General features: G+C 42.6%; 1 protein-coding gene across 2 annotated transcripts in view; it reads left to right on the top strand.

Annotated features, from left to right (window-relative positions):
• The window catches only part of LOC135513787 (serine/arginine repetitive matrix protein 4-like), a 141,788-nt gene extending 127,035 nt beyond the window's left edge, over positions 1-14,753 (top strand). Inside the window, exons 6-12 of one of the 2 annotated variants that reach the window (XM_064936714.1) lie at positions 2,782-2,868; positions 7,627-7,792; positions 11,252-11,583; positions 11,762-11,968; positions 12,082-12,180; positions 12,330-12,488; positions 13,990-14,753. In XM_064936714.1, the coding sequence (XP_064792786.1) occupies positions 2,782-2,868; positions 7,627-7,792; positions 11,252-11,583; positions 11,762-11,968; positions 12,082-12,180; positions 12,330-12,488; positions 13,990-14,272 (1,333 nt within the window). In that variant the 3' untranslated portion in view covers positions 14,273-14,753. Of the gene's footprint in view, positions 1-2,781; positions 2,869-7,626; positions 7,793-11,251; positions 11,584-11,761; positions 11,969-12,081; positions 12,181-12,329; positions 12,489-13,958 lie in introns of both variants that reach the window. The other variant, XM_064936715.1, reaches the window with a different exon arrangement.
• Positions 14,754-24,904: the final 10,151 nt, after the last annotated feature.

Here is a 24,904-nt window from a genome sequence, read left to right as displayed (position 1 = left end):
CTCTGCTCTCTACTCCTCGCATCTGCTCTCTTCTCTTCTCCTCCTCTCTTCTCTTCTCCTCTCGTCTCTTCTTCTCTTCTCTCTGCTCTCTTCTCTTCTCCTCTCCTCTCCTCTCCTCTGCTCTCCTCTGCTCTCTTCTCCTTTCATCCTCCCTTCTCTTCTCTTCTCCTCTTCTCTTCTCTTCTCTTTTCTTCTCTTCTCTTCTCTTCTCTTGTCTTCTCTCCTTTCATCTCCTCTGCTCTGCTCTCTTCTCCTCTCTTCTCTTCTCTTCTCTTCTCCTCTCTTCTCTTCTTTTCTCTTCTCTTCTCTATCATCTCCTCCTCTCTTCTCCTCTCCTTTCCTCTGCTCTCCTCTCCTCTGCTTTCTACTCCTCGCATCTGCTCTCTTCTCTTCTCTTCTCTTCTCTTCTCTTCTCCTCCTCTCTTCTCTTCTCTTCTCTTCTCCTCTCGTCTCCTCTCCTCTCCTCTGCTCTGCTCTGCTCTGCTCTGCTCTGCTCTCTTCTCCTCTCTCTCTTCTCTTCTCATCTCTTCTCCTCTGCTCTTTTCTCTTCTATCTCATCTCCTCCTCTCTTCTCTTCTCCTCTCCTTTCCTCTGCTCTCCTCTCCTCCTCTCTTCTCTCCTCCTATCTTCTCTTCTCTCCTCTGCTCTGCTCTCCTCTCCTCCTCTCCTCCTCTCTTCTCCTCTCTGCTTTGCTCTCCTCTCCTACTTTTTCTCTTCTCCTCCTTTCTCTTCTTTTTCTGTCATTGTTTTCCATTACTATGTCTTATTTTTATAAAATATATATTGATTTAATTTGGTGGCAGTTATCAGGAAAGTAGCATATACAGGTACAGTGCCTTGCGAAAGTATTCGGCCCCCTTGAACTTTGCGACCTTTTGCCACATTTCAGGCTTCAAACATAAAGATATAGAACTGTATTTTTTTGTGAAGAATCAACAACAAGTGGGACACAATCATGAAGTGGAACGACATTTATTGGATATTTCAAACTTTTTTAACAAATCAAAAACTGAAAAATTGGGCGTGCAATATTATTCAGCCCCTTTACTTTCAGTGCAGCAAACTCTCTCCAGAAGTTCAGTGAGGATCTCTGAATGATCCAATGTTGACCTAAATGACTAATGATGATAAATACAATCCACATGTGTGTAATCAAGTCTCAGTATAAATGCACCTGCACTGTGATAGTCTCAGAGGTCCGTTAAAAGCGCAGAGAGCATCATGAAGAACAAGGAACACACCAGGCAGGTCCGAGATACTGTTGTGAAGAAGTTTAAAGCCGGACTTGGATACAAAAAGATTTCCCAAGCTTTAAACATCCCAATGAGCACTGTGCAAGCGATAATATTGAAATGGAAGGAGTATCAGACCACTGCAAATCTACCAAGACCTGGCCGTCCCTCTAAACTTTCAGCTCATACAAGGAGAAGACTGATCAGAGATGCAGCCAAGAGGCCCATGATCACTCTGGATGAACTGCAGAGATCTACAGCTGAGGTGGGAGACTCTGTCCATAGGACAACAATCAGTCGTATATTGCACAAATCTGGCCTTTATGGAAGAGTGGCAAGAAGAAAGCCATTTCTTAAAGATATCCATAAAAAGTGTATGTTAAAGTTTGCCACAAGCCACCTGGGAGACACACCAAACATGTGGAAGAAGGTGCTCTGGTCAGATGAAACCAAAATTGAACTTTTTGGCAACAATGCAAAACGTTATGATTGGCGTAAAAGCAACACAGCTCATCACCCTGAACACACCATACCCACTGTCAAACATGGTGGTGGCAGCATCATGGTTTGGGCCTGCTTTTCTTCAGCAGGGACAGGAAAGATGGTTAAAATTGATGGGAAGATGGATGGAGCCAACTACAGGACCATTCTGGAAGAAAACCTGATGGAGTCTGCAAAAGACCTGAGACTGGGACGGAGATTTGTCTTCCAACAAGACAATGATCCAAAACATAAAGCAAAATCTACAATGGAATGGTTCAAAAATAAACATATCCAGGTGTTAGAATGGCCAAGTCAAAGTCCAGACCTGAATCCAATCGAGAATCTGTGGAAAGAACTGAAAACTGCTGTTCACAAATGCTCTCCATCCAACCTCACTGAGCTCGAGCTGTTTTGCAAGGAGGAATGGGAAAAAATTTTAGTCTCTCAATGTGCAAAACTGATAGAGACATACCCCAAGGAACTTACAGCTGTAATCACAGCAAAAGGTGACGCTACAAAGTATTAACTTAAGGGGGCTGAATAATTTTGCACACCCAATTTTTCAGTTTTTGATTTGTTAAAAAAGTTTAAATATCCAATAAATGTCGTTCCACTTCATGATTGTGTCCCACTTGTTGTTGATTCTTCACAAAAAAATACAGTTTTATATCTTTATGTTTGAAGCCTGAAATGTTTTTTAAATTTTTTTTTTAACCTTTATTTAACCAGGCAAGTCAGTTAAGAACACATTCTTATTTTCAATGATGGCCTGGGAACAGTGGGTTAACTGCCTGTTCAGGGGCAGAATGACAGATTTGTACCTTGTCAGCTCGGGGGTTTGAACTCGCAACCTTCCGGTTGCTACTCCAACGCTCTAACCACTAGGTTACACTGCCACCCCATGTGGCAAAAGGTCGCAAAGTTCAAGGGGGCCGAATACTTTCGCAAGGCACTGTATAAGGGTAAGCAAGTCCAATATCCATCACAGCAACATCTGGCTATTTCTTCCCCACCTAGAAGATCCTCATCCCCTGTTCTTTCTCTCTCCTCTCATTTGCTCTTCCAGTTCACGGAGGCACATGCACCGGAGACGACGCTACCGGAGGTTGGAGTCTGATAGTTCCACCTGGCGCTCCTCCAGCACCGAGAGCAGGTAAGTCTTAGCCACTGAGACGTGCGCACACACAGACAGACACACACACACACACACACACACAGACACACACACACACACACAGACACACACACACACACACACACACACAGACACACACACACAGACACACACACACACACACACACACACACAGACAGAACCCGGTTTTTCTTTTCAGCCCTGCACATTCGGCCCAGTCTGGTCTGGACTAGTCTGGTCTGGTCTGGACTAGTCTAGTCTGGTCTGGACTAGTCTGGTCTGGTCTGGACTAGTCTGGTCTGGTCTGGACTAGTCTGGTCTGGTCTGGACTAGTCTGGTCTGGTCTGGACTAGTCTAGTCTGGTCTGGACTAGTCTGGTCTGGTCTGGACTAGTCTGGTCTGGTCTGGACTAGTCTGGTCTGGTCTGGACTAGTCTGGTCTGGTCTGGACTAGTCTGGTCTGGTCTGGACTAGTCTGGTCTGGTCTGGACTAGTCTGGTCTGGTCTGGTCTGGTCTGGTCTGGTCTGGTCTGGACTAGTCTGGTCTGGTCTGGACTAGTCTGGTCTGGTCTGGACTAGTCTGGTCTGGTCTGGACTAGTCTGGTCTGGTCTGGTCTGGACTAGTCTGGTCTGGTCTGGACTAGTCTGGTCTGGTCTGGACTAGTCTGGTCTGGTCTGGTCTGGACTAGTCTGGTCTGGTCTGGACTAGTCTGGTCTGGTCTGGACTAGTCTGGTCTGGTCTGGACTAGTCTGGTCTGGTCTGGACTAGTCTGGTCTGGTCTGGACTAGTCTGGTCTGGTCTGGTCTGGTCTGGTCTGGTCTGGTCTGGACTAGTCTGGTCTGGTCTGGACTAGTCTGGTCTGGTCTGGACTAGTCTGGTCTGGTCTGGACTAGTCTGGTCTGGTCTGGACTAGTCTGGTCTGGTCAGGTCTGAACTAGTCTGGTCTGGTCTGGACTAGTCTGGTCTGGTCTGGTCTGGACTAGTCTGGTCTGGTCTGGACTAGTCTGGTCTGGTCTGGACTAGTCTTGTCTGGTCTGGACTAGTCTGGTCTGGTCTGGACTAGTCTAGTCTGGTCTGGACTAGTCTGGTCTGGTCTGGACTAGTCTGGTCTGGTCTGGACTAGTCTGGTCTGGTCTGGACTAGTCTGGTCTGGTCTGGACTAGTCTGGTCTGGTCTGGACTAGTCTGGTCTGGTCTGGACTAGTCTGGTCTGGTCTGGACTAGTCTGGTCTGGTCTGGACTAGTCTGGTCTGGTCACGACAAAGTGGTGACTGATGGGCCAGAGGTGAATGATGGGCCAGAGGTGACTGATAGGCCAGAGGTGACTGATAGGCCAGAGGTGACTGATGGGCCAGAGGTGACTGATAGGCCAGAGGTGACTGATAGGCCAGAGGTGACTGATAGGCCAGAGGTGACTGATAGGCCAGTGTGTGACTGACTGATAGGCCAGAGGTGTGACTGACTGATAGGCCAGTGTGTGACTAACTAATAGGCCAGAGTTGTGACTAATTGAAAGGCCAGAGGTGACTGATGGGCCAGAGGTGACTGATGGGCCAGAGGTGACTGATAGGCCAGAGGTGACTGATAGGCCACTGTGTGGTCTTAGGAACGAATAACAATGGTTGCGGTAGCCCTCCTATCACAGCTTCTCAGGAAACGGCTAGAAACGCCGTCCACAGGAAATGGATGGAAAACTCCGTCCACAGATAGATGTACGCTCAATTACAATGACAGATGGCCAGATCAATGCGAACAGGCTCTATTCACAGTGGCACAGATGTAGATTGATGGATTTGGTGGATTATTTTTTGAGTCAGTCTGGACTAGATTTAGGATTTGAGGTGATGGGTGAGGTTGGGTTAAATTCATTAGGTCTGCAGGAGTTGTTTGAGGTGATGGGTTAGATTGGGTTAAATTCATTAGGTCTGCAGTAGTTGTTTGAGGTGATGGGTGAGGTTGGGCTAAATTCATTAGGTCTGCAGTAGTTGTTTGAGGTGATGGATTAGATTGGGTTAAATTCATTAGGTCTGCAGCAGTTGTTTCTGTTCAACTGTTCCATTGGTTAATAAGCATTCTGAGAACGTAAACACACCATTTAATTTACATCTGCATCTTCAGAGACAGACAGCTCAATTACACTAGACCTCTAGTGTCATTATATTACACCTCTATAGTGTCATTATATTAAACCTCTATAGTGTCATTATATTAGACCTCTATAGTGTCATTATATTAAACCTCTATAGTGTCATTATATTAAACCTCTATAGTGTCATTATATTAAACCTCTATAGTGTCATTATATTACACCTCTACAGTGTCATTATATTACACCTCTATAGTGTCATTATATTACACCTCTATAGTGTCATTATATTAGACCTCTATAGTGTCATTATATTACACCTCTAGTGTCATTATATTAGACCTCTACAGTGTCATTATATTAGATTCTATAGTGTCATTATATTACACCTCTATAGTGTCATTATATTAGACCTCTACAGTGTCATTATATTAGACCTCTATAGTGTCATTATATTAGACCTCTACAGTGTCATTATATTAGACCTCTACAGTGTCATTATATTAGACCTCTATAGTGTCATTATATTAGACCTATACAGTGTCATTATATTAGACCTCTATAGTGTCATTATATTAGACCTCTATAGTGTCATTATATTAGACCTCTATAGTGTCATTATATTAGATTCTATAGTGTCGTTATATTAGACCTCTATAGTGTCATTATATTAGACCTCTACAGTGTCATTATATTAGACCTCTATAGTGTCATTATATTAGACCTCTATAGTGTCATTATATTAGACCTCTATAGTGTCACTCATCTGACATTTCATTTATTTGTTTGTTTGTTCATTAAATTATTCTGTCTTTTCTCCAATTGATCATGTGTTGTCATGTGTTATTCATTCACACTGGTGACAGAGAGACGACCAATCTGAGCCCATGTTTCAAACTGAAATAATCTACAGTCAGAGATGATTGCATTATAATCCCTTCTGGATCTCTCTCTTATTGGGACTTTACCTGTGATATTCAGCAGAGCAAATCATTACCGTTGGGGCTTTACCCCAACCGAACAATTGCGCTCCACCGACCGTGCCGAGAGTTTGTTTGCGTCCCAAAATGTCCCCGTTCACCACATAGTGCACTACGTTAGAACAGCGGCGGCAGTGCACTATATAGGGATTAGGGTGCCATATGGAACTCAGTCTATGTCGTGGGGGGAAGACAACAGGGGGACAATCTGAACAATCTTCAATTCTCAGGGATTCTACATCAACTGTTCCATTGAAACGATTATACCCCAACTGCATTATGGGACGGTATAATCATTCCGGAGTTGTATAATCGTCAATTCTAGCCATAAAAACCCACTTAGCTCTCCGGCTCGTGTCCACAGCTGTAGCTCTAGTTTGAAATGTGAAATGCCACAGCTTGGCAAGGCTGTGTCTGTGTAAATTCTCCTTCCCCCAGCTTGGCTGGTTGAATGGTGTCTGTGCCAGTAGTGTTTGCCTGTGTCTGAGGGTTAGGCTATATATCGAGCTGGTTTGTCGCGCACACACACACACATACACACACAGACACACATAGACAAAGACACACACACAGACAGAGTTGCAGGCATTAGTCTGTAAACAGCTGAGGGTTGATCCCTGTTCAGCCGTAGATGACATTTACTATGAGGTTGCTGTCTGGTTCTCCTGTACAGTCTGGGGCTCATCTTGAGCTGGCTGCCTGTGTCCCCTGTCCACCAGTCTGGGGCTCATCTTGAGCTGGCTGCCTGTGCCCCCTGTCCACCAGTCTGGGGCTTATCTTGAGCTGGCTGCCTGTGCCCCCTGTCCACCAGTCTGGGGCACATCCTGAGCTGGCTGCCTGTGCCCCCTGTCCACCAGTCTGGGGCACATCCTGAGCTGGCTGCCTGTGCCCCCTGTCCACCAGTCTGGGGCACATCCTGAGCTGGCTGCCTGTGCCCCCTGTCCAGTGTTTGCACACACACACACATACACACCAGTCTGGGGCTCATCTTGAGCTGGCTGCCTGTGCCCCCTGTCCACCAGTCTGGGGCTCATCTTGAGCTGGCTGCCTGTGCCCCCTGTCCACCAGTCTGGGGCACATCCTGAGCTGGCTGCCTGTGCCCCCTGTCCACCAGTCTGGGGCTCATCTTGAGCTGGCTGCCTGTGCCCCCTGTCCACCAGTCTGGGGCTCATCTTGAGCTGGCTGCCTGTGCCCCCTGTCCACCAGTCTGGGGCACATCCTGAGCTGGCTGCCTGTGCCCCCTGTCCACCAGTCTGGGGCACATCCTGAGCTGGCTGCCTGTGCCCCCTGTCCACCAGTCTGGGGCACATCTTGAGCTGGCTGCCTGTGCCCCCTGTCCACCAGTCTGGGGCACATCCTGAGCTGGCTGCCTGGCCCCCCGCCCACCACAGTTTTTCCACTGTCAGAAACTAGGCCACTGTTCAATCATAGCCAGTCATAAAGTCCTTTGGATGATATTGTGACATAACTTCAACTACAGCTGTTCAAACGGTAAACATTGTCCCAGTGATTACATTACCCCAAATAGGTGTTCTCACGGCTGCACAATTAGTGCTATTTTGACTAAATCGTTTTTGTCCCGAACGAGCACAGTTGGCAGTATATCTGGACGATTGTGGGCCAGGAAAGGCTCTCAGTAAAACTAAGTTTGTACTAAACTGTAGACTTTGATGTAGTGCTGTTTTTAACTCCTTAATATTTGTGTCCACAGACGTCATCTGCACAAATCAGTGGATCACCCTGCATTGGGAGGCCTGGCAGCCCTGATGGAGGACCCTGGTACATCACTGGACCACGGAGGGTTTGAGTGGGAGCCGGCCGCCAAGTCAGTGTGTAAAACAACTCCAATCTTTCGCTCCGTCCTTTCTACCAGCACCGTAAGTGTTCCTCGGGACTTTGAGCCTAAACTAAAATACCTTCCGGTGGTATTACTCTTTTAAGGTCATGTAAGACCTATTGCTTCCGTGTCTGAAGCCGAACGTTCAGGGCAATGTTTTTGTTGTTGTTGTTTATTTACATATAGAATATCAGATTGTTTATAAGCCCATATCCTCTCTCAAGATCAAACTATTTAACAAACAATCTTCATCAGATATCCTGTAAAAAAATACAATCTAATTCTGTCATTTTACCTTTTTTCTTATCTACATCTTCTTTCATCAAAATCTTTGGGAATATAGTCTTTCAAATTCCTTCGAGGGTCGATCGAAATCACTTTTGAATCCAACTCATTTTACATGGCCTGTCCAAAATCATGTTGCTTCCTGACATGTTTTTTTAAAATTAACTCTTCATTGAGCAGTGATGTCATCTGTTCTTGTTTTTCTGTTTTTATCTAACACCATTATATAATCACAAACTTAGCAGAAACAGCACCCGGGGAACTTGCTGGTGGTAGGCAGCTAATGATCATGTGCAGAGGATGCAGCCAAGCTGTGTTTTGTGAAAAGCTAATGGGTAAAGAATGAGTTGAAATGATCAGCACAATGACCGCTGGCAAGATTCCAACACACACTGTATCAGTTTATTTTGTCTTCAATTCAGCTGTATTTTTTGAGCTCAAGCATATAAGTACTAATTCTTTTCATCAAAACAATACTTTTCATTGACTGTTTATGGATTGCTATTGGCCCAGCATTGCAGCAGTATGAGAGACTTAGGCGATAGTGATCGGTCAGATCTAAAAGACTTACTTTCTTTTGAAAGTGGCATTTCCAAGGGTCTTTATTACTGGGAATGTATGTGATTTTAAACACAGCTCAGCTCTGTTTGTTCGTTGACTCATTGTCTCAGGCTCGCGGAGGCGTGAGATACATTTAATTTCTCTCCAGTGATCATTAAATTATGCTAATTACTCCCCAGATGTTTTTCATCACAGACCACAGGGTTGGTAATTGAAATGCAATAAGCTATAGACCAACGGTGCTTTGTATTCTAAACACACCCTTTTTAGAGGATTATCTCAAAGCGGTTACCTACGTATTCTAAACACACCCTTTTTAGAGGATTATCTCAAAGCGGTTACCTACGTATTCTAAACACACCCTTTTAGAGGATTATCTCAAAGCGGTTACCTACGTATTCTAAACACAACCCTTTTAGAGGATTATCTCAAAGCGGTTACCTACGTATTCTAAACACACCCTTTTAGAGGATTATCTCAAAGCGGTTACCTACGTATTCTAAACACACCCTTTTAGAGGATTATCTCAAAGCGGTTACCTACGTATTCTAAACACACCCTTTTTAGAGGATTATCTCAAAGCGGTTACCTACGTATTCTAAACACACCCTTTTAGAGGATTATCTCAAAGCGGTTACCTACGTATTCTAAACACAACCCTTTTTAGAGGATTATCTCAAAGCGGTTACCTACGTATTCTAAACACACCCCTTTTTAGAGGATTATCTCAAAGCGGTTACCTACGTATTCTAAACACACCCCTTTTTAGGGGATTATCTCAAAGCGGTTACCTACGTATTCTAAACACACCCTTTTAGAGGATTATCTCAAAGCGGTTACCTACGTATTCTAAACACACCCCTTTTTAGAGGATTATCTCAAAGCGGTTACCTACGTATTCTAAACACACCCTTTTAGAGGATTATCTCAAAGCGGTTACCTACGTGCCAATATTACTGTTTGTTTCCACTTTGTGTTAATTTTCAAGGGTTTTTAATTAAATTAACCGTCAATGGAAGTAGATTAGTCCTAATTTTAATATGGATACGTTAGTTTAGAAACTGTTTAATTTCTGTGGTATGTTTGATATTTCCTCCCAATCAATGCAACCCACACAGGGAAAGGTGGGTATGAATAGAACAAACACACTGATTAAACTCCCAGGTAGTTTGAATACTGAATATGTGCCGAATATTAAAACGGCTTCTCCACTGTTACATATTCCAAAAGGACTTAACAAAATGGTGGGTGTTTAGGGTTGCTTTCAGTGTAACTACTGGTTACTTTGGGTAACTAGTCTTCTGATAGCCAGCAGAAGAACACTGACTGTTAGGATAGTACTTGAGGAGCAAGATTGAATCGATTCAAGAATATTCGTCAGTGGCCTGTGATGGGTGGTTTTGTTTTGATGTTTTCCCCTGGGGTTTTCAGTGTTAGTTATGGTCTGATGTTGCAGCCTGGGGACTGGATTATCTGAGAAAGACTTAGGGAGGGCAGAGTTTAATCAATCTACTATGAGTGATTTGCAATCGATAGGTAAAGAGAGATTATAATCTGTTTGGAGGGAATGAATTTGAGTTAGCCAAACATTCAATCATTTGGTATCTCTTAGTTATCTTCAGCAGGAAAAACATGTATTTTATTCTTGTATAGTCCTTAGCAACCGCTCTTACTCTTTTAGAGTAAAACTAATTTAAAAAAACCTACAGTCTAGTTTACAAAACTGGTATGAGTATACTATTCTAAAGTACATTAAGTTTGGCCTCACAGACGTGTAGCGTGTATTCAAGATTGACTACACAATAAAAGCTTGTTATGGGCTTCTAGCCCCGAGAAAACTCTTAAACAATCTCAATTATGGGAAGAAAAGGAACATGCCAATAACGGTCACTCTGGGTTTGAAGAAGGTATTGTCTTTTTCTTGCAATTTACGACTCTAATGATGCACTTATGTTGCCCGCTCTTCCCTTTTTCTTACACCTTACCTACTTAAGGAGGAAATCTTGATTGGTAAGTGGATGCCATCCGCAGGCGTAGGGATTTACTGTACCTTAGGGTTCGCTGCAGGCTAACTCTTTTCTTCTTGCAGGGAAACCAATCTGTCCTATTCTGAGGACTTTCTAAGTTAGACTGATGGCATATCTCTGTCTACAATCCTTGTCATTTCCAAATAACACCCATTTTGTGATGTTTGTTGAATGTTCTTTAAAACAGGCTTTGTAATGGGGCCGTTGTTGTTCCTCCTCTTGTACTTCTCTCTTTCTCTCACTGGATTTAGCTAAAGCCGTTGCTAGTTTCTATTCACACACTAGTAACTCTTCTTTATGTTCTGTTATTTTGTTCTTCCTGTCATATATTTGTTTCAGTTCAGTTAATAACAAAATATATATGTCAAATAAATCTTTCCATTTGGTTAAGTTTAGTTTTACTTTCCAAGTTATTCGCATGACACAGATTTGCATGACGTCTATAATCTTTTCAAGTTCTCTGTCCCCCCCTAAAAAATATATATATATATATTCTCTGTGTTTTGGAAGGGAAATACGTGCCTTTGTAGAGTATTCCCAATGCATCATACAGGTAGTTGCTTATTGAACTAAATGAAAAAAAAAACATCTCTGGAAGTAAAGATCGTCTTTTTGTCTGTTTACAGGTCTTACAGTCAAAACCTGGCGGTGAGGTTTTAAACACAACAGTGATTCTCCGTCACACTTTGTCCAATCAGAGCAAAGGACCACAGGATTACGATTCCGGGAACGACACGTCTTCCCCACCATCGACCAAAACCGGCATTTCACAGTCAAACGTCACCGGCGACAAAAAGGTCCTATGCCGTGCGCCGGCTTCACCAGAGAAACTGAGGTTCAGGGACGGAGACAACGTGTCCGACTCTGGGAATTCTGTGACCAGCTACGCTTCCCTGTGTAAACCTCTGCATGTGGAAGGTGGCTTGCCTACTGCTACTTTCAACGCGAAAGGCAAGAGGTGAGCTTGCTATACTACTATAGGTGATGAAAAGTGCTACTTGAAGTCAAAGGACCAGAAATGTTCCTTGATTTACTGTTTTCTCAAAATGTAATCCATCCATATACGTAGTGTATATTTTCACAATTGCCGCAGACATTGATTAAACATTGATGGAATTCCACTGTTATCATTGCAGTGACCCGGTGAAGACATCAGGATGTGGGGCCAAGGTGGGGAGACCTCAGAAGGCTGCCTCCATCTCTCCGTTGAGGACGGTGGCCTCTTCACGTAAGAGGACTAAAGCCATCTCCTCCAGCAGCAGCAGCAGAAGCAGGAGTAGATCCTCTGGGAGCTCCAGACACTCTGGACGCTACTCTCGAAGCCGATCACTGTCATCTGCTAGGTTGGTTTCATTTAGGTTCTAATGCACTTCACTGACACCTCCAGCAGCCACTTGAAATAATGTGGGCTTTCGCTGAGCTCCATTGAAGTAAATGTGTTGTGCTTTGTCTTAAGGTCATACTCCCGTTCACCGAGCTACTCAGCTGGTTTGAGAAGGAAAGGAAGTGTAGGTGGTAGGTCCAGAGGAAGATACTCCAGGAACAGCAAAGACAGGTAAAAAAAAAATCTACTCTAGCTCAGGTAACGACTTCTGGCACTACTATTGTACTCGCATGATGATAGCAGAAGGTGCTAGTATGGTGGGTTTAAAATATATCCAAATGATAGAATTGCTAATGAGAGATGCCATCTGACATTGGTAGGGTCCGAGAGAGGAAGAGGGACCCCAGCTCCTGCGAGAAGGATGTGAAACACAGCAGTCGGAAGCATAGCGGGAAGAGGCAAAAACCCAGGTCCTACTCTCCCATGAGAAAAAGGAGGAGAGATTCACCCAGTCACCTGGAAGCCAGGAGGATAACCAGGTCTGCTGATACACTTTCACACATTTGTGACACATGCTTTTATTCTTTTATTCTTTTATTTTACATGGTAAAAACGTATTCATTCTAACCACAGACTCAAGCCTGGTTCGATTCTAACTGAGTCCCTTTTCTTTTAACCATCAACAATGGCCCTCAGTTTAACTCAGAGACTGTTGAAGGACTGGACTGTAAAAGGAAGGCAATAAACCTGATTCATTGTCTACTAGTCTCAACAAGCTGCAGTGGATCAAGCGAGACAATCCATTCGGAAAGTATTCAGACCTCGACTTTTTCTACATTTTGCTACTTTTCATCCTTATTGTAAAATTGATTAAATCATCCCTCCCCCCCATCATTAACCTACACACAATACCCCATAATGACAAAGAAAAAACAGATGTTTTTATTCAAAATTGTTGCTAATTTATAAATAAATTTAAAAAGGACATATCATATTTACATAAGTATTCCGACCCTTTACTCTGTACTTTGTTGAAGCACCTTTGGCAGCGATTACAGCCTCGAGTCTTCTTGGGTATGATGCTACAAGCTTGGCACACCTGTATTTGGGGAATTTCTCCCATTCTTCTCTGCAGATCCCAGGTTGGATGGAGAGTGTCGCTGCACAGGTATGTTCAGGTCTCCAGAGATGTTTTTCAATCGGGTTCAAGTCTGGGCTCTGACTGGGCCACAAGGACATTCAGAGACTTGTCCCGAAGCCACTCCTGTGTTGTTTTGGCTGTGTGCTTAGGGTTCTTGTCCTGTTGGAAGGTGAACTCCAATCAAGTTGTAGAATTGTGTTAAGGATGATCAATGGAAACAGGATGCACCAGAGCTCAATTTCGAGTCTCATAGCAAAGGGTCCGAATACTTATGTAAATAGGGTAGTTCAATTTTTGCTTTGTCATTATGGGGTGTTGTGATGTCATTATGGGGTATTGTGACGTCATTATGTGGCATTGTGACGTCATTATTGTGTATTGTTTGTAGATTGATGAGGAAGATGTTTTGTATAATCCATTTTTAGAATAAAGCTGTAACGTAACAAAATGTGGAAAAAGTCAAGGGGTCTGAAAACTTTCCGAAAGCAGTGTAAATGAAACAGTTATGCTCATGATTATGCATTGAAATATTCACAGTATAACGTTGTTTCAAGGTGTGAGAGCTGTATCTAAAATACCTTTCTCCTGACCTGAACACGAGCTGAAATCATTTTCTAAAGAAAGAGTAACATAACAATCCAGGCATGATTACTTAGGCCGGTATCAATCAATGTGGTGTTCACCCTGTATGTTTTAAGAACAAGCTATGATTTCATGACAATATCCAATTTCCAATGTCCATGAGAGGAATGTGCTTAGCACCTCCGATTCAGCATAAACATTCAGAATGAAACCGCAATGCATGTTTTCCAAAATCTTTGCAGTTGATTGAATTTCAACTTTATTTTCTTATTTTTTATGTGTTTAGTCCAATCCCTCTCATGCTAACCATCTCTCAGTGCCAGGAAGAGACCCATCCCCTACTTCCGTCCCAGTCCTTCGTCCAGCAGTCGCTCTACCAGCGTATCCTCTTGGAGCAGCCTCTTCACAAGGAGTCGCAGCCCCAGCCCTGGCCTCTGCCTCAGCCGATCCAGGAGTAGAAGCCGAAGAAGAAGTAGGAGTTACTCCTCCTACAGGAGCTACAGTCGCAGCTCGTCTTGGAACTCCATCTTTGGGAGTCGAAGCCGGAGTCGGAGCTATGACTCGTTGGATGGTTACAGCAAGAACAAGAACCGGCGCTGAGTTATAAAACAGACTGAGGAAGAGGAGACTGACTTATCAACAGACTGAGGAAGAGGAAACTGACTTATCAACAGACTGAGTTAGCAACAGACTGAGTTATCAACAGACTGAGGAGGAGACTGCACTATGATTCCCCAAGTCAACAGGAGAACGGCGAATGTATGGGGACATATTTTCCTCTCTTTGCATCATTCCATGTTAGATCTCTGAGCCAGAACCTTCAAGCAATTGTTTTTACCATACATTGAATTGCTTGGCAGATGAATTACCATTTGAATTGTAGCAGTGCTGTTCACATTACCCAGACAGAAACCACTGGAAATAGATTTGAATTTTGACTTTCGTTCATTTTTGTCCATCCCCAGTGGATTTGTAATGTCCTGAGAGAGTTTGGTCCATCCCCAGTGGATTTGTAATGTCCTGAGACAGTTTGGTCCATCCCCAGTGGATTTGTAATGTCCTGAGAGAGTTTGGTCCATCCCCAGTGGATTTGTAATGTCCTGAGAGAGTTTGGTCTATCCCCAGTGGATTTGTAATGTCCTGAGAGAGTTTGGTCCATCCCCAGTGGATTTGTAATGTCCAGAGACAGTTTGGTCCATCCCCAGTGGATTTGTAATGTCCTGAGAGAGTTTGGTCTATCCCCAGTGGATTTGTAATGTCCTGAGAGAGTTTGGTCCATCCCCAGTGGATTTGTAATGTCCAGAGACAGTTTGGTCCATCCCCAGTGGATTTGTAATGTTCTGAGAGAGTTTGGTCCATCCCCAGTGGATTTGTAACGTCCTGAGACAGTTTGGTCCATCCCCAGTGGATTTGTAATGTCCTGAGAGAGTTTGGTCCATCCCCAGTGGATTTGTAATGTCCTGAGAGAGTTTGGTCTATCCCCAGTGGATTTGTAATGTCCTGAGAGAGTTTGGTCTATCCCCAGTGGATTTGTAATGTCCTGAGAGAGTTTGGTCCATCCCCAGTGGATTTGTAATGTCCAGAGACAGTTTGGTCCATCCCCAGTGGATTTGTAATGTCCTGAGAGAGTTTGGTCCATCCCCAGTGGATTTGTAATGTCCTGAGAGAGTTTGGTCCATCCCCAGTGGATTTGTAATGTCCTGAGAGAGTTTGGTCCATCCCCAGTGGATTTGCAATGTCCAGAGACAGTTTGGTCCATCCCCAGTGGATTTGTAATGTCCTGAGAGAGTTTGGTCTATCCCCAGTGGATTTGTAATGTCCTGAGAGAGTTTGGTCCATCCCCAGTGGATTTGCAATGTCCAGAGACAGTTTGGTCCATCCTCAGTGGATTTGTAATGTCCTGAGAGAGTTTGGTCCATCCCCAGTGGATTTGTAATGTCCTGAGAGAGTTTGGTCCATCCCCAGTGGATTTGTAATGTCCTGAGAGAGTTTGGTCCATCCCCAGTGGATTTGCAATGTCCAGAGACAGTTTGGTCCATCCCCAGTGGATTTGTAATGTCCTGAGAGAGTTTGATCCATCCCCAGTGGATTTGTAATGTGCTGAGAGAGTTTGGTCCATCCCCAGTGGATTTGTAATGTCCAGAGACAATTTGGTCCATCCCCAGTGGATTTGTAATGTCCAGAGACAGTTTGGTCCATCCCCAGTGGATTTGTAATGTCCTGAGACAGTTTGGTCCATCCCCAGTGGATTTGTAATGCCCAGAGACAGTTTGGTCCATCCTCAGTGGATTTGTAATGTCCTGGGAGAGTTTGGTCCATCCCCAGTGGATTTGTAATGTCCTGAGAGAGTTTTGTCTTGTGACACTCTTCCTCTGACGTCCATGAGTGCAATGAAGGATCAAGGAGCACCGTTAATTTTTACCCTCTGATCAACTCTTCATTTCATAACAACTCTCACGTTTAATTTATGATCTGGGATGTGCATTAGAAAGGTCTTTTGGGACAATTTCAGTAGGTTTGTGAAAGTGTGTATTTTCAAACGGCGTGTTTTTCAGGAAGAGTAGGAAAAGGTGTGTTGCTTCTCTGATCCCAGCTCTTCAGAAGGTAGAACACAAACATTCCTCCTCTGATAAATGGAGGAGGAGGAGGTGGTCCCGGTGGCAAACAAACTGCTTGTCAGCTCAAATGCCAGTTTTATTTATACTCTGATCAAGTGGAAACCATTTGAAATGTCATTCCTTGTAAAATTATGGTGAATTAACATATCACTCTGCAGAAGGCCAAGACTGAGAAATGGGTTTATCATGATCCAGAAATCCTGAAAATACCTAGGAAAGCATTATTTTCCCTAACAACCCCAAATTGCAACACCTGGGGTAGTGGTTAAATGACAATTTAAACACTGATTAATATGTAGGTTTCATATTTTTTTCATTCATCTTGGTGGTTATCTACTCATGTATTTATTTATGGTTGACCTTTATTTGTTCTATGTGTTTTATGTGTTCTATGAGTTCTATGGGTTCTATGGGTTCTATGTGTTATATGAGTTATATGTGTTCTATGAGTTCTATTCCTTAGACTAAAACTTGAATAAGAGACAGTGTTGAAATGTTTTACTTTTCCTTTTGACAGAGAGGAAATTCAACATTGGATGAATCTACTATTTTGTATAACGGTCTGAAATAGCACTGTAACATAATTTGCTTGAATTGAATGAGTTTGGTATTTCAGAACTTCATCGGTCTTGTTTTGTTGACTGTCCGAAGGACAATATAAAAAATGTTTGTATCATGCATACTTGTAACGTGTTTACAATCATATTTCTGCATTTGTGTCACCTCTCAGTAATGGTATCTGTTTGTTTCTATGCAACACCATTATGCCACTGGGGTTCTACTGTGTCTATGATGTAATGTTAGGGTCTGAATGAAGAAAGTTCCGGTTTAAACTCTACAATGAACAGTCTGAATGGCAGTCTGTTTGTGCTTTCACACCAACTCAATGTCACCCATTGAAAGTAATGGAGTTGGCAAGAGACCAAACAGATCTGGGATCAGGCTACAATAAACAATGTAATGGCATATAGATTCAGACAAAACTACTTCACTTTTTTTTAAATGTTACTTTCAACTATTCCCCTCTTCTCTTTTGAGGGGAATGCTATTTCCTTCAGGGGATGTCCTATAAAAAGCCACAACCGAGACTACAGAAAAAAGAAAGAGGAAACTAAAAGCTTGTGTGTCAGAGAAGACAAACCCAACCATGACTTTTAGCCTCAATGAATAGTCTACTGCATTTGTTAAATGATATATTATGTGGGCTCGTAGTGCACTGTTTGAATAACATTAGTATCTAGAACCGCTGCTCCTGCCCGTACTGTATATCATTGAAATGGTTTTATTTCTGCATTATGTCTAATCTGTCACCTTGTATATCTTCGTTCAGTATGTGCGCCAGGCAAGAGGGTCTGTTCTCTATGCATTGTACTGTATAATCATCTGAGGTCCTTTATCTGAATGTTCAACGACTTGTCCAAAAGTATAGAGATATTGGGAGGAAGATGACAAGTGTTTTACATAGTAATTATGCTTTTGAGGTGAACCACTCTCCCTCGGGGCCCTAATATACCATTCCATGAGGTAAAGTGTAAACTGTGAAATGTATATGGATATGTAATTACTGTGGTGTAAATATGCATCGGCACTGTATACATTTGTTACATGAGGGATGAAGTATAATTAATTTAGAATTTGTGGAATAGTCAATCAAATGATCAATGCAACTACACATGTATTGGTATGGTAAACTTTCTCACATGTACTGTGTGTAGATACATTGCCTCACTGTTGTCAACTCAGCTGTAAGCTCTTTGATTTTCCATCACATTATATGATGTGTTTCTATAATGGCCATTGAACTAGTTCTGAAAAAGAAATAATAGAGTATCAAGGCACAAGGCGAAACCCAGTCGCAGACACAGGAGGGAGATGGTTGGAGTCTTACAATGTGTATTAATCAAAAAGAGTAGGCAAGAGAATGGTCGTGGACAGGCAAAAAGGTTCAAAACCAGATCAGAGTCCAGGAGGTACAGAGTGGCAGACAGGCTCATGGTCAAGGCAGACAGAATGATCAGGCAGGCGGGTACAGAGTCCAGAAACAGGCAAGGGTCAAAACCATGAAGACTAGAAAAAGGAGAACGTGGGAAAACGCTGGAGAACGTGGGAAAACGATGGTTGACTTGCAACATTCAAGATGAACTGGTACAGAGAGACAGGAATCACAGGGATTAATACACTGGTACAGAGAGACAGGAAACACAGGGATAAATACACTGGTACAGAGAGACAGGAAACACAGGGATAAATACGCTGGGGAAAATAAGCGACACCTGGAGGGGTTGGAGACAATAACGAGGACAGGTGAAACAGATCAGGGTGTGACAGCGAGCCAAGAAAACATTTGGGAAACTGAGGGGAATTGAGAAATATTGGAAACTATATCAGTGGGTTATAGAGGTCTTTGTGTTTGAACTCCATCCCAGATCATGTTGAAAATAGAAAGTTAAATAACAAGGCGCATGATAAGACTGATGCTCCAGTTAAATGATTCAGTCTCTCATTTTCTCTGTGAACGAGCAATAATGTGGAGATGGAGAGCTAGGATGCGTTTTCCCACTGGCACACAGCAGGGTGTCAGTGTGAGCTTGACTTGTTGTAATGCTTCAGCTGAAATCGGATTGTCCTCCCCTTGAACCCTTAAAATAAACCCTTATCCCTCTTCCCATATATTGTGAGCAATTATTTATATATACAATAGATGACTGACAGGGAGGCGTTGTTTAGAAGCCACCATGCCTCCATCTTGGCACTCCCCCACCATTGTACGAAATATTCTGGAATCTATAGAAATGCATGTATTAATGTCTACAGTACATTTGTTTTTGACATGTTTATTATATTACAGACACTTTACAGACATACTTTTACATTTTATTATGTGAGCTAAACAAAAATAAAAAATAAAAATTCCTTTAAGCGGAAATCAGCAGTAGAAACAATAACAAAACCTTTCCCCTCCATCGTTTGGGTAAAAAGCTGTGGGATGGGTCTGGAGAAATGTAACCACTCTCAAATTCACAGACAGAGATGTGGATGCAAGGACTGACCATCCATGATATCAAAAGTATAGTTTTAACCATGTTTTGAGGATATACATTATTTGTTTGCATTTACTTTGTTTACAAACATTGGAGTTAAACAAGCTTATATGTTGGGTTCTGATGTGGTTTGACAGTTGAGCTAAGCTCATGAGGCATTTATAAGTTATACTCTTCAAGAATCAATGGCTACATATCATTCAAGAATCAATGGTGTACATATAATTAATTTATAAGTTATATTCTCCAAGAATCAATGGGTACATATCATTCATTTATAAGTTAGACACTAAGAATCAATGGGTACATATCATTCTATGCCATACAACACTCAGTCCGTGGCCTCCAACTGCACTTAAAGCCCAGTAAAACGAAATACATGCTCTTCAACCGATCGCTGCCTGTACCCACCAGCCCGACTAGCATCACTACTCTGGACGTTTCTGACTTAGAATATGTGGAAAACCACAAATACCTAGGTGTCTGGTTAGACTGTAAACTCTCCTTTCAGACTCACATTAAGCATCTCCAATCCAAACTTAAATCTAGAATTGGCTTCCTATTTCGCAACAAAACATCCTTCACTCATGCTGCCAAACATACCCTCGTAAAACTGACTATCCTACTGAACCTTGACTTCGGTGATGTCATTTACAAAATAGCCTCCAACACTCTACTCAGCAAATTGGATGTGCCATCCATTTTGTCACCAAAGCCCCAGATGATACTACCCACCACTGCAACCTGTATGCTTCATATTCGTCACCAAACCCACTGGCTCCAGGTCATCTATAAGTCTCTGCTAGGTAAAGCCCCGCCTTATCTCAGCTCACTGGTCAGCATAGCAGCATCCACCCATAGCACGCACTCCAGCAGATATATCTCACTGGTCATCCCCAAAGCCAAATCCACCTTTGGCCACCTTTCCTTCCAGTTCTCTGCTGCCAATGACTGGAACGAATTGTAAAAATCACTGAAGCTGGAGTCTTAAAACTCCCTCACTAACTTTAAGCATCATCTGTCGGAGCAGTTTACCGATCACTATACCTGTACACAGCCCACCCAACTACCTCATCCCCATATTGTTATTTATTTTTTTGCTCCTTTGCACCCCAGTATCTCTACTTGCACATTCATCTTCTGCACATCTATCACCCCAGTGTTTAATTGCTGAAATAAAAAAATTTTTCGCCACTATGGCCTATTTATTGCCTTACCTCCCTAATCTTACCTCATTTTCACACACTGTATCTCGATTTTTTTCTATTGTGTTATTGACTGTACGTATGTTTATTCCATGTGTAACTCTGTGTTGTTTGTGTCGCACTGCTTTGCTTTATCTTGGCCAGGTCACAGTTGTAAATGAGAACTTGTTCTCAACTGGCCTACCTGGTTAAATAAAGGTGAAATATATATATATATTTTTGCTGATTGTCCTTTTAAAGTTTAATTCCATAAAGTATCATTTTTCATTTTAATTTTTAAACGTGATACAGTTGGGCCCTTTAGTCAAACAATCCTAGCGGATTTTGGAACCTATCCTATAGGATAGAACCCCATAGGACTCCAATATGACTGGTTCCGAAGTCTGATAGGATTTTTCTATTGATCGTAGTGTAAAGGGACTTGCATCCTTGAATCCCAAACTGTGATGGTGTGTTAAAGGGATTGAGAATCTCAGGTAATTATCACTGGTGTAAATAGGCAAAGATACAGAGTTTGTGCTCCGGAGACACGGGAGAGATGCTGTTTCCCAGTTTACTGCTCTTTAATCTTGATTGCAGTTTGACATAAATCTTCAGGTTTCTGTGCCATATTCATCTGTGAGATTGTCCAAACGAGCTGTGTTCAAATACCCATACTTTCATACTGTTTACTACATAGTGAGTATATACAATTAGTTCATTTTAGTATACTGTAAACTAATGGTATCATTTCAGTTGAGCGTACTAGCGCTACGCCTGTCTACCGCAAGTTGATTCTGTTGCTATTCAACCTCTTTCTAGCTTGTTAGCATAACAAAACATCACTTGGTAGACATTTTATGACTTCGGGTCTGTTCGTAAATTCAATCTGGAGTGCCAGAGTGCTCTCTGGGCGTTCGTAAATTCAGAGCGTTGTCAGATTGTCAGTTCCAAAATTCAGAGTGTTCCGCTCTTGGAGCATTCAGAACGTGCACTGGACGCTCTAGTCGAGGAGAAGGGTTGATCCGAGCGTTTTGACCTCACAATGGCAGTCATGCACCCAAGCTAACTGGATAACATTGACTAGCTTGCTAGCTACTTCCAGACACAAATGAGAGAACACTTCATTATGACCATTTTACTCACCCTAGCAGAGCTGGTTAGGTTGTTTTCATGTTATCTGGAGTGTTGGCGACTGTAATGATTTTTTGCTGACGTTTACTGACACCGACCATATTCAACAGATGTTGTGTTTGTAAATTCGTCAGTTATTCTGCGCTCTGGCACTCACACAAGATTGCTTTGAAATCGGAGTAGATGGCCAGAGCGAATTTACGAACACACCCAAATGAACAATGTCCATTGAGAATGCACAAAGACTATACCGCTAAGCTAAGAATTATGTGAATAATCAAGTCAATAAATGTTGGAAGTTTGTTAGGTAGCATATAGTTAATATACTGGCAAGTCCGATGAAGTAGTAGCCAACTAACGATGTTACTTAGGTAGCTAGCTAACATACAGGTACAAACTGCTGTAATGATATGCTAGGCAGTTCGTAAGGATAGCGCAGCTAACAAATTGTCAGCCAAACACGACGTGTAACATAACTTATTTGAAAAGTCATTACTTTCTTACATTGCTCAACATTTTCTTAACATTTGTCATAATTAAAGCAATGAATTTGTATCTGCACTCGTCGGACTTCGGCTGCATATTTTCAAAGGTATTTATTCAATTGTGGTCTGAAATAACAATGAATGGAATAATATCAACACTACGGCAGGTTGTAATAAATAAGAAGACAGGGCTAATGAAGGGGCTGCTGCAGTCACTATGGGAGCTCTTTTTAGAGCGCCCGGTTAAATTGTGCATAAGAGCATTTTTTTACTATGTAAATCAAATCAAATCCAATTTTATTGGTCATGTACACGTGTTTAGCAGATGTTATTGCAGGTGTAGCGAAATGCTTGTGCTTCTAGTTCCAATGGCAGCAATATCTAACTAGTAACATCTAACCATTTCACAACATATACCCAATACACACAAATCTTATTTTATTAAGAATATAATTTTATTAAGAATATATAAATATATGGACGAGCAATGTCAGAGCGGCATAGACTAAGATGCAGTGGAATAGGATAGAAAACAGTATATACATATGAGATGAGTAATGCAAGATATGTAAACATGATTAAAGTGGCATTATTAAAGTGACTAGTGTTCCATGTATTAAAGTGGCCAATGATATCAAGTCGGTGTTTGTAGGCAGCAACCTCTCTGTGTTAGTAGTGGCTGTTTAACAGTCTGATGGTCTTGAGATAGAAGCTGTTTTTTAGTCTCTCGGTCCCTGCTTTGATGCGCCTGTACTGACCTCGCCTTCTGGATGATAGCAGGGTGAACAGGCAGTGGCTCAGGTGGTTGTTGTCCTTGATGTTTTATTTGGCCTCCCTGTGACATGGTGAGGTGTAGGTGTCCTGAAGGGCAGGTAGTTTGTGAGAAATATATGTGTACACTATATCAGCCTAAACTGAAATGTAGATTTATTTTTTATTGCGCTAACTTCCTGTACGTGGACAGTATGTGTTACATAACACAACTTCATGTTTTGAACACATCGAATTGATGGTAATTGCACACTTTTTACCTCAGATTAGTGATGTTAGTATAAACATTTATAGTAACCACAATGACACAAAATATATTGCTTAAAACAGATTAATATCATTGCTTTTGGACCACTGAGAAAGAAATACTGTATTTAGCAATAACAAACAAGAAAAAAAACATTGATCATCAGCTATAACAATACAGTGATTCATAAACTACATAGAAATGGCTACAATTTAATAATCTACTGTAGTCAGCTGACAGGCAAAACCTGCCTAACAGTAGTTTCTTAGGTAGCATAAAAACGATTGCATAAAACGAGCAGTACGAAAAAACGATGAAAATGTATGCACCTACTACTGTAAATCGGTCTGGATAAGAGCGTCTGATAAATGACTAAAATGTGAAATGTAAACATGACTAAAACATTCACAACTTCGTCAGGAAACAAGGAAATAAAAACTGTAATTACAGTTATTGCATTCACGCACAGTGAAAGATACGACTGTTAGAATAATATTGGTATAAAAGTAGAGATTCCCTGCACAGCCATAGGTGGCTATTTTAAGCAGTATATTTTGTGTCATTGTGATTACCTTATAGGTCACATCACTGCACTCTATACTCCTCTCTAAACGGGTCATCTCTGTATACTCATCGCAAGACCCACTGGTTGATGCTTACTTCTAAAGAAAATCTGTTAGGCCTCACTCCCCTCCTATCTGAGATACCTACTGCAGCCCTCATCCTCCACATACAACACCTGTTCTGCCAGTCACAATCTGTTAAAGGTCCCCAAAGCACACACATCCCTGGGTTTCCCAAGGATGCTCGTCTTTTCAGTTTGCTGCAGCTAGCGACTGGAACGAGCTGCAACAAACACTCAAACTGGACAGTTTTATCTCAATCTCTTCATTCAAAGACTCAATCATGGACACTCTTACTGACAGTTGTGGCTTCTTCGAGTGATGTTTTGTTGTCTTTACCTTCTTGCCCTTTGTGCTGTTGTCTGTGTCCAGTAATGTTCGTACCATGAACACTGCCCTAACCCATCTGGACAAGAGAAATACCTATGTGAGAATGCTGTTCATCGACTACAGCTCAGCATTTAACACCATAGTACCCTCCAAATTCGTCATCAAGCTCGAGACCCTGGGTCTCGACCCCGCCCTGTGCAACTGGGTACTGGACTTCCTGACGGGCCACCCCCAGGTGGTGAGGGTAGGTAACAACATCTCCACCCCGCTGATCCTCAACAATGGGGCCCCACAAGGGTGCGTTCTGAGCCCTCTCCTGTACTCCCTGTTCACCCACGACTGCGTGGCCATGCACGCCTCCAACTCAATCATTAAGTTTGCGGACGACACTACAGTAGTGGGCTTGATTACCAACAACGACGAGACGAGGAGGTGAGGGTCCTTGGAGTGTGGTGTCAGGAAAATAACCTCATACTCAACGTCAACAAAACAAAGGAGATGATTGTGGACTTCAGGAAACAGCAGAGGGAGCAGCCCCTATCCACATCGATGAGACAGTAGTGGAGAGGGCAGTAGGTTTTAAGTTCCTCTGCATACACATCACGGACAAACTGAATTGGTCCACTCACACAGACAGCGTGGTGAAGAAGGCGCAGCAGCGCCTCTTCAACCTCAGGAGGCTGAAGAAATTTGGCTTGTCACCAAAAGCACTCACAAACTTCTACAGATGCACAATCGAGAGCATCCTGTCAGGCTGTATCACCGCCTGGTACGGCAACTGCTCCGCCCACAACCGTAA

This window comes from Oncorhynchus masou, chromosome 25 (assembly GCF_036934945.1).
Source record: "Oncorhynchus masou masou isolate Uvic2021 chromosome 25, UVic_Omas_1.1, whole genome shotgun sequence".
In the NCBI taxonomy this organism is placed as follows: Eukaryota; Metazoa; Chordata; class Actinopteri; order Salmoniformes; family Salmonidae; genus Oncorhynchus; species Oncorhynchus masou.
Note: the sequence above shows the minus strand (reverse complement) of the source record. Positions and strands in the feature narration are given on the sequence as shown.